General features: G+C 26.1%; 1 protein-coding gene across 3 annotated transcripts in view; it reads left to right on the forward strand.

Moving 5' to 3' along the window:
* LOC145246004 (N-acetyl-D-glucosamine kinase-like) overlaps positions 1–15,347 on the forward strand; it is a 238,909-nt gene that overhangs the window by 200,790 nt on the left and 22,772 nt on the right. For all 3 annotated transcript variants that reach the window (XM_080107803.1, XM_080107806.1, XM_080107804.1), the window contains one exon: positions 6,551–6,651. In XM_080107803.1, the coding sequence (XP_079963929.1) occupies positions 6,551–6,651 (101 nt within the window). The remainder of the gene's footprint in view (positions 1–6,550; positions 6,652–15,347) is intronic.

Raw genomic sequence — 15,347 nt, forward strand, 5'->3', positions numbered from 1 at the left:
GTATTGGAATTAATATTCTATTTAATGTAGTGGAATTAATATTCTATTTAATGTAGTGGAATTCATATTCTATTTAATGTAGTGGAATTCATATTCTGTTTAATGTATTGGAATTAATATTCTATTTAATGTATTGGAATTTATATTCTCTTTAATGTATTGGAATTAATATTCTATTTAATGTAATGGAATTAATATTCTATTTAATGTAGTGGAATTAATATTCTATTTAATGTAGTGGAATTAATATTCTATTTAATGTAGTGGAATTAATATTCTATTTAATGTAGTGGAATTAATATTCTATTTAATGTAGTGGAATTCATATTCTGTTTAATGTATTGGAATTAATATTCTATTTAATGTATTGGAATTTATATTCTCTTTAATGTATTGGAATTAATATTCTATTTAATGTAATGGAATTAATATTCTATTTAATGTAGTGGAATTAATATTCTATTTAATGTAGTGGAATTAATATTCTATTTAATGTAGTGGAATTAATATTCTATTTAATGTAGTGGAATTTATATTCTATTTAATGTAGTGGAATTAATATTCTATTTAATGTGTTGGAATTCATATTCTATTTGATGTATTGGAATTCATATTCTATTTGATGTATTGGAATAAATATTCTATTAATTGTATTGGAATTAATATTCTCTTTAATGTATTGGAATTAATATTCTATTTAATGTAATGGAATTAATATTCTATTTAATGAATTGGAATTAATATTCTATTTAATGTAGTGGAATTAATATTCTATTTAATGTATTGGAATTAATATGCTATTTAATGTGTTGGAATTCATATTCTATTTAATGTGTTGGAATTAATATTCTATTTGATGTATTGGAATTAAAATTCTATTTCATGTATTGGAATTAATATTCTATTTGATGTATTGGAATTAATATTCTATTTAATGTAGTGGAATTAATAATCTATTTAATGTAGTGGAATTAATATTCTATTTAATGTAGTGGAATTAATATTCTATTTAATGTATTGGAATTAATATTCTATGTAATGTGTTGGAATTCATATTCTTTTTAATGAATTGGAATTAATATTCTATTTAATGTAGTGGAATTAATATTCTATTTAATGTAGTGGAATTAATATTCTATTTTATTTATTGGAATTAATATTCCATATAATGTATTGGAATTAATATTCTATTTAATGTATTGGAATTCATATTCTATTTAATGTATTGGAATTAATATTCTATTTAAAATAGTGGAATTTATATTCTATTTAATTAAGTGGAATTAATATTCTATTTAATGAATTGGAATTAATATTCTTTTTAATGTATTGGAATTAATATTCTATTTGATGTATTGGAATTAATATTCTATTTAATGTATTGGAATTAATATTCTATTTGATGTATTGGAATTAATATTCTATTTAATGTATTGGAATTAATATTCTATTTAATGTATTGGAATTAATATTCTATTTGATTAATTGGAATTAATATTCTATTTAATTTAGTGGAATAAATATTCTATTTAATGTATTGGAATTCATATTCTCTTTAATGTATTGGAATTAATATTCTATTTAATGTATTGGAATTAACATTCTATTTAATTTAGTGGAATTAATATTCTAATTAATGTATTGGAATTAATATTCTATTTAATGTATTGGAATTAATATTCTATTTAATGTATTGGAATTAATATTCTATTTAATGTAGTGGAATTAATATTCTATTTTATGTATTGGAATTAATATTCCATATAATGTATTGGAATTCATATTCTATTTGATGTATTTGAATTAATATTCTATTTGATGTAGTGGAATTAATATTCTATTTTATGTAGTGGAATTAATATTCTATTTTATGTAGTGGAATTAATATTCTATTTAATGTATTGGAATTAATATTCCATTTAATGTATTGAAATTCATATTCTATTTAATGTATTGGAATTCATATTCTAATCAATGTATTGGAATTAATATTCTATTTAATGTAGTTGAATTAATATTCTATTTAATGTAGTGGAATTCATATTCTATTTAATGTATTGGAATTAATATTCTATTTAACGTATTAGAATTAATATTCTATTTAATGTAGTGGAATTAATATTCTACTTAATGTAGTGGAATTCATATTCTATTTAATGTATTGGAATTAATATTCTATTTAATGTATTTTAATAATTATTCTATTTAATGTAGTTGAATTAATATTCTATGTAATGTAGTGGAATTAATATTCTACTTAATGTATTGGAATTAATATTCTATTTAATGTAGTGGAATTAATCTTCTATTTAATGTAGTGGAATTAATATTCTATTTAATGTATTGGAATTCATATTCTATTTAATGTATTGGAATTCATATTCTATTTAATGTATTGGAATTCATATTCTATTTGATGAATTGGAATTAATATTCTATTTAATGTAGTGGAATTAATATTCTACTTAATGTATTGGAATTAATATTCTATTTAATGTATTGGAATTAATCTATTTAATGTATTAGAATTAATATTCTATTTAAGGTATTGGAATTCATATTCTAATCAATGTATTGGAATTCATATTCTAATCAATGTAGTTGAATCAATATTCTATTTAATGTATTGGAATTAATATTCTATTTAATGTATTGGAATTAATATTCTATTTAATGTAGTGAAATTAATATTCTATTTAACGTATTGGAATTAATATTCTACTTAATATAGTGGAATTAATATTCTACTTAATATAGTGGAATTAATATTCTATTTAATGTATTGGAATTAATATTCTATTTAATGTAGTGGAATTAATATTCTACTTAATATAGTGGAATTAATATTCTATTTAATGTATTGGAATTAATATTCTATTTAATGTAGTGGAATTAATATTCTACTTAATATAGTGGAATTAATATTCTATTTAATGTAGTGGAATTAATATTCTATTTAATGTATTGGAATTAATATTCTACTTAATATAGTGGAATTAATATTTTACTTAATATAGTGGAATTAATATTCTACTTAATGTATTGGAATTAATATTCTATTTAATGTATTGGAATTAATATTCTATTTAATGTAGTGAAATTAATATTCTATTTAACGTATTGGAATTAATATTCTACTTAATATAGTGGAATTAATATTCTACTTAATATAGTGGAATTAATATTCTATTTAATGTATTGGAATTAATATTCTATTTAATGTAGTGGAATTAATATTCTACTTAATATAGTGGAAATAATATTCTATTTAATGTAGTGGAATTAATATTCTATTTAATGTAGTGGAATTAATATTCTACTTAATATAGTGGAATTAATATTCTATTTAATGTAGTGGAATTAATATTCTATTTAATGTATTGGAATTAATATTCTACTTAATATAGTGGAATTAATATTTTACTTAATATAGTGGAATTAATATTCTACTTAATGTATTGGAATTAATATTCTATTTAATGTATTGGAATTAATATTCTATTTAATGTAGTGAAATTAATATTCTATTTAACGTATTGGAATTAATATTCTACTTAATATAGTGGAATTAATATTCTACTTAATATAGTGGAATTAATATTCTATTTAATGTATTGGAATTAATATTCTATTTAATGTAGTGGAATTAATATTCTACTTAATATAGTGGAATTAATATTCTATTTAATGTATTGGCATTAATATTCTATTTAATGTAGTGGAATTAATATTCTATTTAATGTATTGGAATTAATATTCTATTTAATGTATTGGAATTAATATTTTATTTAATGCGTTGGAATTTATATTCTATTTAATGTATTGGAATTAATATTCTATTTAATGTAGTGGAATTAATATTCTATTTAATGTATTGGAATTAATATTCTATTTAATGTATTGGAATTAATATTCTATTTTATGTAGTGGAATTAATATTCTATTTAATGAATTGGAATTAATATTCTATTTAATGTATTGGAATTAAAATTCTATTTAATGAATTGGAATTAATATTCTATTTAATGAATTGGAATTAATATTCTGTTTAATGTATTGGAATTAATATTCTATTTAATGTATTGGAATTAATATTCTATTTAATGTATTGGAATTAATATTCTATTTAATGAATTGGAATTAATATTCTATTTAATGTATTGGAATTAATATTCTATTTAATGTATTGGAATTAATATTCTATTTAATGTATTGGAATTCATATTCTATTTAATGAATTGGAATTAATATTCTATTTAATGAATTGGAATTCATATTCTATTTAATGTATTGGAATTAATATTCTATTTAATGTATTGGAATTAATATTCTATTTAATGTAGTGGAATTAATATTCTATTTAATGCATTGGATAAATATTCTACTGAATGTATTTGAATTAATATTTTATTTAATGCGTTGGAATTAATATTCTATTTGATGTGTTGGAATTAATATTCTATTTAATGTAGTGGAATTCATATTCTATTGAATGTATTGGAATTCATATTCTATTTAATGAATTGGAATTAATATTCTATTTAATGTAGTGGAATTAATATTCTATTTAATGCATTGGATAAATATTCTACTGAATGTATTTGAATTAATATTCTATTTAATGCGTTGGAATTAATATTCTATTTAATGTATTGGAATTCATATTCTATTTAATGTATTGGAATTCATATTCTATTTAATGCGTTGGAATTAATATTCTATTTAATGTATTGGAATTTATATTCTACTTAATGTATTTGAATTAATATTCTATTTAATGTATTAGAATTAATATTCTATTTTATGTATTTGAATTAATATTCTATTTAATGTAGTGGAATTAATATTCTATTTAATATAGTGGAATTAATATTCTATTTAATGTAGTGGAATTAATATTCTATTTAATGCATTGGAATTAATGTTCTATTTAATGTATTTGTATTAATAATTTATTTGTTGCATTGGAATTAGTATTCTCTTTGATGTATTGGAATTAATATTCTATTTAATGCATTGAAATTCATATTCTATTTGATGTATTGGAATTAATATTCTATTTTATGTATTAGAATTAATATTCTATATAATGTATTGGTATTAATAATTTATTTGTTGCATTGGAATTAGTATTCTATTTGATGTATTGGAATTAATATTCTCTTGGATGTATTGGAATTTATATTCTGTTTGATGTATTGGAATTAATATTCTATTTGATGTATTGGAATTAATATTCTATTTGATGTATTGGAATTAATAGTCTATTTGATGTATGGGAATTAATATTATATTTGATGTATTGGAATTAATATTCTATTTTATGTATTGGAATTAATATTCCATTTGATGTATTGGAAAAAATATTCCATTTGATGTATTGGAATTAAAATTCTATTTGATGTAATGGAATTAAAATTCTATTTGATGTATTGAAATTAATATTCTATTTAATATATTGGAATTAATATTCTAAGTAATGTATTTGAATTAATATTCCATTTGATGTATTGGAATTAATATTCCATTTGATATATTGGAATTAATATTCTATTTGATGTATTGGAATTAATATTCTATTTGATGTATTGGAATTAATATTCCATTTGATATATTGGAATTAATATTCTATTTGATGTATTGGAATTAATATTCTCCTTAATATATTGGAATTAATATTCTAATCAATGTATTGGATTTAATATCTTATTTCATGTAGTAGAATTAATATTCTACTCTATGTATCGGAATTAATATTCTATTTAATGTATCGGAATTAATATTCTATTTAATGTATTGGAATTAATATTCTACTTAATGTATTGTAATTGATATTCTTTTACATGTATTAGAATTAATATTCTATTTAATGTAATTTAATTAATATTCTATTTAATGTATTTGAATTAATATTCTACTTAATGTATTTGAATTTATATTATACTTAATGTATTAGAATTAATATTGTATTTAATGTAGTGGAATTAATATTCTATTTAATGTATTTGAATTAATATTTTACTTAATGTATTTGAATTTATATTATACTTAATGTATTAGAATTAATATTGTATTTAATGTAGTGGAATTAATATTCTATTTAATGTATTTGAATTAATATTTTACTTAATGTATTTGAATTTATATTATACTTAATGTATTAGAATTAATATTGTATTTAATGTAGTGGAATTAATATTCTATTTAATGTATTTGAATTAATATTTTACTTAATGTATTTGAATTAATATTCTATTTAATTTATTGGTTTTCATTGGAGACCTCTATGGTCATTGCATCATGGTCAGCTAACATCAACCTTTCATAAACTAGTTGAAGGCAAGTTCTATTCTATCTCATCGGATGTGTCAGTGACGCCATGAATTTCCCAGATTTGCTCAAGATTTTCACACATTTTTTAATTATATTTTTTTTTAATTATTTAAGCTTCTTTTTAAACTTAAAATTGGTTTCAATGTCTACGAAGTTAAGTTTTGTATCATAAATTTTACATAGAAACAGAATGTTTTTTGTTAATTTTTTCGTACAGGTGCCAAGGAAGTTGGAGATCCTTTGTGTTTACAAATATTCAAAGAAACTGGAAATCTTTTGGCAAAACATGTGAATGCTTTGCTTCCCAAAATAAATGAGGTAAAAAAAAAATTGTTTTTAATTTTGTTTGGAATGATCCTTTTTTAAGTTAAGCAGCTTATTGAGAGTTATTTTTATTTCGAATTCTTGAATGAAGGTAAAGCAGCACTGTTGTTTAATACTTTTGCCACCATGGTAGATGGAAAAGAATAGAACATTAAGCTGGGAAGGAAGGTGGTTACATTTTGACATTTTAAAAACTATTTTGTCAATAAAATATATTGTTGTCATATATACTATATATATATATATATATATATATATATATAGACTTATAGAGTGCGTGTAATTCAATAAATTTTCATATACCGGTAGGTTTTAAGCCAAAAATGGTTGACTTTAGGTTTAAGCTACAAAATTATCACATTTCATAATTGACCATTAATATACTGTGTGTGCAAAATCAAGACTTCAAAACAAGGTGTTGATGGCAACAAAAAATGTATTTCATTTTACTTTACAATTGTTTCAATGTCTAGTTCGACAATTTCAAACATTATATTAGAAAATTTTCAAAAACCACCATTTCTTCAGACTTTATGAATAAACACACTTTAGGCAATGTAGCATTTTTTGAATAGAAAAAAAAAAGGCGGGGGAGGGTCCTTAACGGGAAAAGCATGCGAGAAACATTTACCTTGGTTGTGGTTACGGAAAAGCCCATTTAAATATTAATGTATCGCCTAATTTTCGTAACAGAGTTATGTGAAGTTTTTACGGGGAACCCTAAGCCATTTTAAAAAAAGAAAATTTTTTTAAAATATATCCCATTTGTTGGGTTCCTAAATTCCTTTGTTTCCCAATGATCGATTTTTTGTAAAAAGAATTTTTAAAAGTTTGGTATCTATATTTATATTATGGCCGTAACAACCTTGTGGTTAGTTCTAGTTTCGTATTAGTGGCAAGTAATGTTTGTATATTATCATTCTATTGGTACATGGATATATATGTATATATATATATATATATATATTATTTTTTTTACAACGTAGTCACCACGTATCAAGGCTCAGAAGCCACTAGGGGATAAGTGTTATTGTGTGTACAGTACGTTATTATTGGAGATTTAGGGTGCGGTTCATCAGGAATTTGTTTATGTTAGACTTGAAGATATCCAGGTTGTAGTCAGGTAGGAAACAGGCAAACGGAGCAGAGTTCCAAAGGCGTGCACTCCTAAGAAAGAGCTTTGTTCATGGAATCTACGTTTTGGTTTTGGCACAAATAAAGAGTGGGGAAAATTTTTGACAGTGGTTTAAGCTAGACGGGTGTTTATTGTAAAAGATTGGCGAGAGGGGACCAGAGATTGGAGCTCAAACAAGCACTTGCCAGGGAAGTAATGATAAAACAAAAACAGGCTCGCAAGGTCTCTCCTGTGGGAGAGAGGTTACAGAGAAGAGAAAATGGCATTCCCCACTAAGCAACAAAGTCTATTTTGTACTCTGTCCAGGCAGGAGAGGCTGTTTTTAGCAGCTCCTGCCCAGATGTGGCCGCAGTACTCCATCCTTGGACGTACTTGGCTTTTATATAGATAGAGAATTGCATCAGCAGTGAGATATCTTCTGAAGCAGCAGAAGGATCCTACCATTTGTCCAGTGACCTTAGCAACTGACTTGATGTACTTGTTCCATTTCAGGTCAGGAGTAAAGGGCAAACGCAGAAGCTTGTCAAAACATGGAGCCTCCCCTAGACGAGAGCCATCCACTTCAACTGATGCCAGGTGGGGATCAGAACGTTGATGATGTAAATATAGGAGCTTGGTTTTAGATACATTAAAAGTAACCAGCCACTTCTTCCCCCACTGTACTACGCGCTTGAAATCAGAGGAGATAGAATCAGAGAGAACTTTGTCATTTACAGCCTTTGATGTGTTGCTATAGATGGTCGTGATATCAGCATAGATGTCAACAAATGATTTAAGTATATGTTCTGGGAGATCATTGATGTAGATCAGGAAGGGACTTGGGCTCAGGATGAACCCCTGAGGGACTCCAGCATTAATACTGCGAGCCTCTGATTTCTACCCATCAACCACTACACTTATGAGCCTATTAGAGAGATTTAATGATTGAGAAAACATTTTTTTTTTTTTTTTTTTTTTTTACAGAGTGATCACCACTTATCAAGGCCCGGAATCCACTCAGGGATAAGGGTTATTGCAAGTACATTAAGTTAGTGAGGAGATTTGCTGAAGTGTTTACTTAAGGGGGCGGTTCATTAGGAATTTGTTAACATTGGACTTGAAAACATCCAAGTTGTAGTCCGGAGGGAAGCAGGCAGACGGAACAGAGTTCCACAGGCGTGCAGTTCTAAGAAAGAAGCTTTGTTCATGGAATCCGCGTTTTGATTTAGGCACAGATATAGAGTGGGGGAAATTTTTCACAGTGGATTCAGCTAGACAGGTGTTTTTCGTGAAAGATTGGCGAGGGGGGACCAGAGATTGGAGTTCAGACGAGCATCTGCCATGGAAGTAACGATAAAACAAGGACAGGCTCGGAACGTTTCTTCTGTGGGAGAGAGGTTGCAGAGTAGAGAAAAGGGCATCCCCCACTAAGCCACGAAGTCTATTTTGTACTCTGTCAAGGCAGGATAGGCTGTTTTTAGCAGCTCCTGCCCAGATATGGCAACAGTATTCCATCCTTGGACGTACTTGGCTTTTATATAGATAGAGAATTGCATCAGTAGTGAGATATCTTCTGGAGCGGTAGAAGGATCACCATCTTTCCAGCGACCTTGGCAACAGACTTGATGTACGTGTTCCATTTCAGATCAGGAGTAAAGGTCAAACCCAAAAGCTTGTCAAAACACAGAGCCTCACCCAGACGAGAGCCATCCATCACAATTGATGCCAGCTGGGGATCAGAGCGTTGATGATGTAAGGATAGGAGTTTGGTTTTGGATGAATTAAAGGTAACCAGCCACATCTTCCCCCACTGAACCACGCGCTCGAGATCAGAGGAGAGAGAATCAGAGAGAACTTTGTCATTTACAGCCTTTGATGTGTTGCCGTAGATGGTTGTGTCATCAGCATAGATGTCAACGAATGATTTAAGTATGTGTTTAGGGAGGTCATTGATGTAGATCAGGAAGAGAGTTGGGCCCAGGATTGACCCCTGGGGGACTCCAGCATTTATATTGCAGGCCTCCGATTTTTGTCCATCGACCACTACTCTTATGAGCCTATCGGAGAGAAATGATTTAATGATTGAGAAAACATTTCCCGTTATACCGTAGCTGGAAATCTTGTGAAGTAGACCCTTATGCCATACCTTGTCAAAGGCCTTTGATATGTCAAGAGCAATTGCCCTAGAAAGGAAGCCTTTGTCAAGAGATTCACTTATCCTGTGGGATATAACCGTCAGCACATCTGCGGTAGATCTTGCAGAGCGGAAACCATATTGTGTGTTACTAAGAAGGTATTTCTGCTGAGGTGGTTGACTATTTCTCTATTTAATATGGATTCCAGCAACTTACTCATAACACACAGGAGACTTATAGGTCTGTATTGAGAGGGAGATGACTTATCACCTGAATTCTTAAATATAGGGCAAACTGAAGAGGTCTTCCAGGGAGTCGGAAAGCACTTCTCCTTAAGGCAGCGCTTAAAATAGTTTTGTAAGTATGGGAGCAAGTTCTGGTTGAAGCTTTTTTAACACTATAATTGGGATGCCATCAGAGCCAGTTGCTTTACTGGAATCTAGGTTCTTTATTAGTTTGGCAACCTCCTGCACGGATATTTGTATGTTACCTAGCTTGTTCTGTGTTATAGGAGGAAATATGGGGAGTTGATGGCCTTCGTCGCATAGGGTAGACATTTTCAGTTATACCGTAGCTGGAAATCTTGTGAAGTAGGCCTTTATGCCATAACTAATCAAAGGCCTTTGATATGTCAAGAGCAATTGCCCTAGAAAGAAAGCTTTTGTCAAGAGATCCAATAATACTATGAGATATAACCGTTACCACATCTGCTTAGATCTGGCAGAACGGAAACCATATTGCAGGTCACTAAGAAGGTTATTTCTGCTGAGGTGGTTGACTACTTCTCAATTTAATATGGATTCCAGCAACTTATGACACAAAGGAGATTTATTTATATATATATATATATATATATATATACTAGCTGTATCCGGCCACGCGTTGCTGTGGCTCAGTTTGTTAAAATGGAACACATGTGAAAGTAGAGAAAAGTTTGATTCTTTTTTTCAAGAGAATTTACAAATTTTTTTTTTTTTTAAAAGATGTTAAGAAAATAAACAGAAAAATACTTCCATCATTAATCATGCAAAAAAAAAAATGTTGATTTAGTGTTTCAATATTATGCTTATAAATTACGATAAAACTTGCTGAGTATGCACTGTTTTACGGTTGTTGCAAAAATGGAACGGAAACTTAAATTTTACTTCGTTTTAATCTTTCTTAATTTTTTCATTGTGCCCGCCCCCAACGAATATAATCAAAACAGTAACATTCAACAATTCTACTTTATGTATATAAAACACAAAATATTTATTAAAAAAAAAAAAGTTAATAACGAAAGGGAAATAATTCCATTTTTAAACGAAAAAGTCAGTTTGGTATATCTCTTTGCTATTTTTTACATAAGTCCAGCTTACCATTCACATTGGAAATGTCGACATTTATAGGTTGTCTGGTACGTTTACAACGAATAAACACTCCAATCTAGTAGATGTATCAGAATTTTTGTAGGAATTTTTTACACCCCTATCATGAAACTGCGAATAAAATATAAAAATCTCGTAATTTCTCTTTTAAAAGTGGGTTGTTTATTTTCTTTATGGATTATACTTCCAAAATAAACTATTAAAGTTGTTTTAAAAGTAATAGAAATATTTTTTTTTATTTTTTAAAAAATAGTAATGAATTTTCCGAACTCAATATTTTTCAATTTTTAAACTTTAAAAATCTATCAAAATTTTTCTATTGATTCTATTTTTAATATATTTTCAGGGTCAATGTGAAATTTTATGCTCTTTCCAATAAACCGAATATAATATTTTAGACAAACGTTTTTTTTTTTAATTCACGCCCCCCCCCCATTTTCAAGTGTCTAGTAAAAAGTAAATAATTAATTTACTCACCAAAGTTTTATATATCACAAATAGAAGAGAAAAGGTCAATAAGTAATATATTCAAATTTAAAACAAAAAAGTAGTGTTTTTTAGAAATTTACCTGTAAAGTTCGAAGTTTAAAACCTTTTTTTTTTAAACCACGTTGTTTGTTTTTTCTTTTGTTTTTTTTTTATGAAACCTTGGTCCTTGCTCCTTTAATTGAAAACAAAATTAGGGATTCAATTACATTTTTCGAGTAGTTATAAGCTTGGAAATACAGGGGGAAGAATAATTCACGCCTCCCATTTTGAAATGTCTATTAAGAAGTAAATAATTTATTCACCAAAGTGTTATATATCACAAATTGAAGAGAAAAGGTCAATAAATAATATATTCAAATTTAAAACAAAAAAAAGTAGTGTTTTTTAGAAATTTCCCTGTAAAGTCCGAAGTTAAAACCTTTTTTTTTAAAAAAAAACATGTCGTTTTTTTTGTTTTTTTTTAATGAAACCTTGGTCCTTGCTCCTTTAATTGGAAAAAAAATTAGGGCTTGAGTTAGATTTTTCGAGGAGTTATAAGCTTGGAAAGACGGGGTGGAATTATTCACTATTTTTCACGAAATTTCTGACAAACCTACCAATCTACCCATGTTAAGAACGGCTTTCAGAATAGACACCCCTAACCTTGCCAGAATACCCGAAAAGCTATAAAAGTTAACGCGTCGAATGTGAACGATGAGTTGGACGTAATGTAAAAATGTACCGAATTTAAAAGGGAATGGAATTCAAATTTCCGTTCCATTTTTACAACCGTAAAGCAGAGCATTCTATGCAAATTTTACCTAACTTACTGTATTAATGCTATTTTTTTTTAAGCAAAAGAAAAAAAAAATTTAGGTTTGGCTATAAATTCCTAAACTCATTTCACCCTAAATAATTTAGGTGACTGAAATAGGAATCTAATTGAATCTTTAATTTCCTGAATAGTACACAAGAATTCATTTTTCTTTGAGTTATATCGAATTTATTAATACGGACTTTAGGGGCTTTTTTCGTAATGTTACTGTAAAAATTATTTTTTATTGTTACAAATTACGATGCTTTATTTATATAAAAAAAAGCAAAAATAAATTCTTGCGTTTTTTATTTACTACTGAAAACCATAACTTTAGTAAAGGTATTTTTTGTTTAAACAAAATAAAACATTTTCACTAAGAGATAAGTAAAAATAATTAGTTCATTATATTCTGCGATCATTATTTGAAAAATACTGCAATTTTCATTAGAATTCGTTAATTTCCTGATTTTTGGTGAATTTTTAAGTAAAGGGAGGAATCAAAATGTTTATACACTTTGAGCGTCGGCATTCATTTTGTGTGTACCTACCATTTTTCGATGAATATTTGATAGCAAAGCGACCATGTGTGGTTAATTTAAATTAAATTTCAATCACATGGTTACATTATCAATAATCATGTGATTAAACCCATTGAAAATTTACCGATATTGTAAACACATTCTGTTTACATTAAGCCTGTAGTGTTTTTTTAGTGATGCAATGTTGGCAGCTGAGATTTAAAAAAAACCCGTAAGATCAGGAGAAAGAAATGTCCAGAAAATCGCTAGATTTTTAACTTTTATCATCTGAAATTTTCAAAAATCGCTAATTCCTCCCCCCCAACTCCATATTTTAACTTCCTACCATAAAAAATTATAAATATAGTATATTCAATATATAAAATGTTCCGTGTTTTCTCACTATATGTTTCTGGAATTATATTGAAGCGGTTAGCTCCCCAGAAGGCTTACATATTTTATCAGCTAGTTTTGCTTGTTTTTTTCAGAGAGGGTATTTTTTTTTGTAGGAAACAAATTATAAACTCAAACTTTTTATAATAAAAGTTAAATTGAAATATACTGCAAATTAAACATCACAATAATGGTGCAACATTGAAATTAGAAAAATAAAAAACAAAAAAACTTTGTTTTAGCATATTAAAAGTATTTAGGTTGGTAGATAATTAAATTCTACTGTATTGCTATAAGTTTTTTTGTTGGTTTTTTTTTTTTGCTGTTGTTTCTTGCTTTTTACAATTTTCGACTAAATACTTCTAAATAAAGCAGGGTTGCTTAGATCGTATTTTAAACTAAACTTCGAAGGTTGGAATGCCCACCCCCCACCTAAAATGTACTTGGAAGAATCGATCTTATAGTGAGATTTAAGAATGGTTAGCCGAAAAAAGGTGAAAAACATAACAAATAACCAATAAATAATTGTTACCAAAGGCAATAAATGCTACTTTTTTTTACTTACTTGAATGAGTTTATTTTATTTTTTAAAGTATTTTCAAGCGCTTTTCTTTATTTTTTAATCTAAAATTGAGGATGTGTGGGTGCCAAATATCTCCAGATTTTCTAGAATTCCCCGCTAGATTGCAAACGAAATCTCCAGATCTAGCAGGAAAACCGCTAAATTGTAACACTGGTCACGTGACAGGAAGCGGTAATAAATAATTGTCCCTAAATAAAAAAAATGGCGTATCGGTACAAAGAAAAACACCTATTTATCATAGAAAAATTAAGTATAATGTTATAATTAAAAAGAAATATATAAAAACACAAATGGATATAGTAAACATATTATACCAAAACGTGGAAGCCATCCGTCCAGTGGTTTTTTAGACTTTTAATTGCGAAACAAACCAAGAGTTACATTTATATATATATATATATATATATATATACTATGTATATGTCATATATATATATATATATATACTATGTATATGTCATATATATATATATACTATGTATATGTCATATATATATATATATATATATATACTATGTATATGTCATATATATATATATATATACTATGTATATGTCATATATATATATATATATATATACTATGTATATGTCATATATATATATATAATGTATATATCATTTATATACTATATGTACCCTCTATATAAAATTTCGAGTCTGTAGACTTAAAACTGACAGAGTTATTGCATCTGCATTATTGCGAAATGTACACAGACACACACACACAGCGAGACACTTTCACTTTCTTAAAGTATATATATGTCATATATATATATGTAATATATATATATGTAATATATATATATGTAATATATATATGTGTAATATATATATATGTAATATATATATGTAATATATGTATATATATATATGTAATATATATGTAATATATATATATATGTAATATATATATATGTCATATATATATATATGTCATATATATATATATGTCATATATATATATATGTCATATATATATATGTAATATATATATATGTAATATATATATATGTAATATATATATGTGTAATATATATATATGTAATATATATATGTAATATATGTATATATATATATGTAATATATATGTAATATATATATATATGTAATATATATATATGTCATATATATATGTCATATATATATATATATATGTCATATATATATGTCATATATATATATATGTCATATATATATATATGTCATATATATATATATGTCATATATATACATATATATGTCATATATATGTATGTCATATATATATGTCATATATATATATGTCATATATAT

The sequence above is a fragment of the Euprymna scolopes genome, chromosome 23 (assembly GCF_053919585.1).
Source record: "Euprymna scolopes isolate OS-2025 chromosome 23, ASM5391958v1, whole genome shotgun sequence".
Taxonomy (NCBI): Eukaryota; Metazoa; Mollusca; class Cephalopoda; order Sepiida; family Sepiolidae; genus Euprymna; species Euprymna scolopes.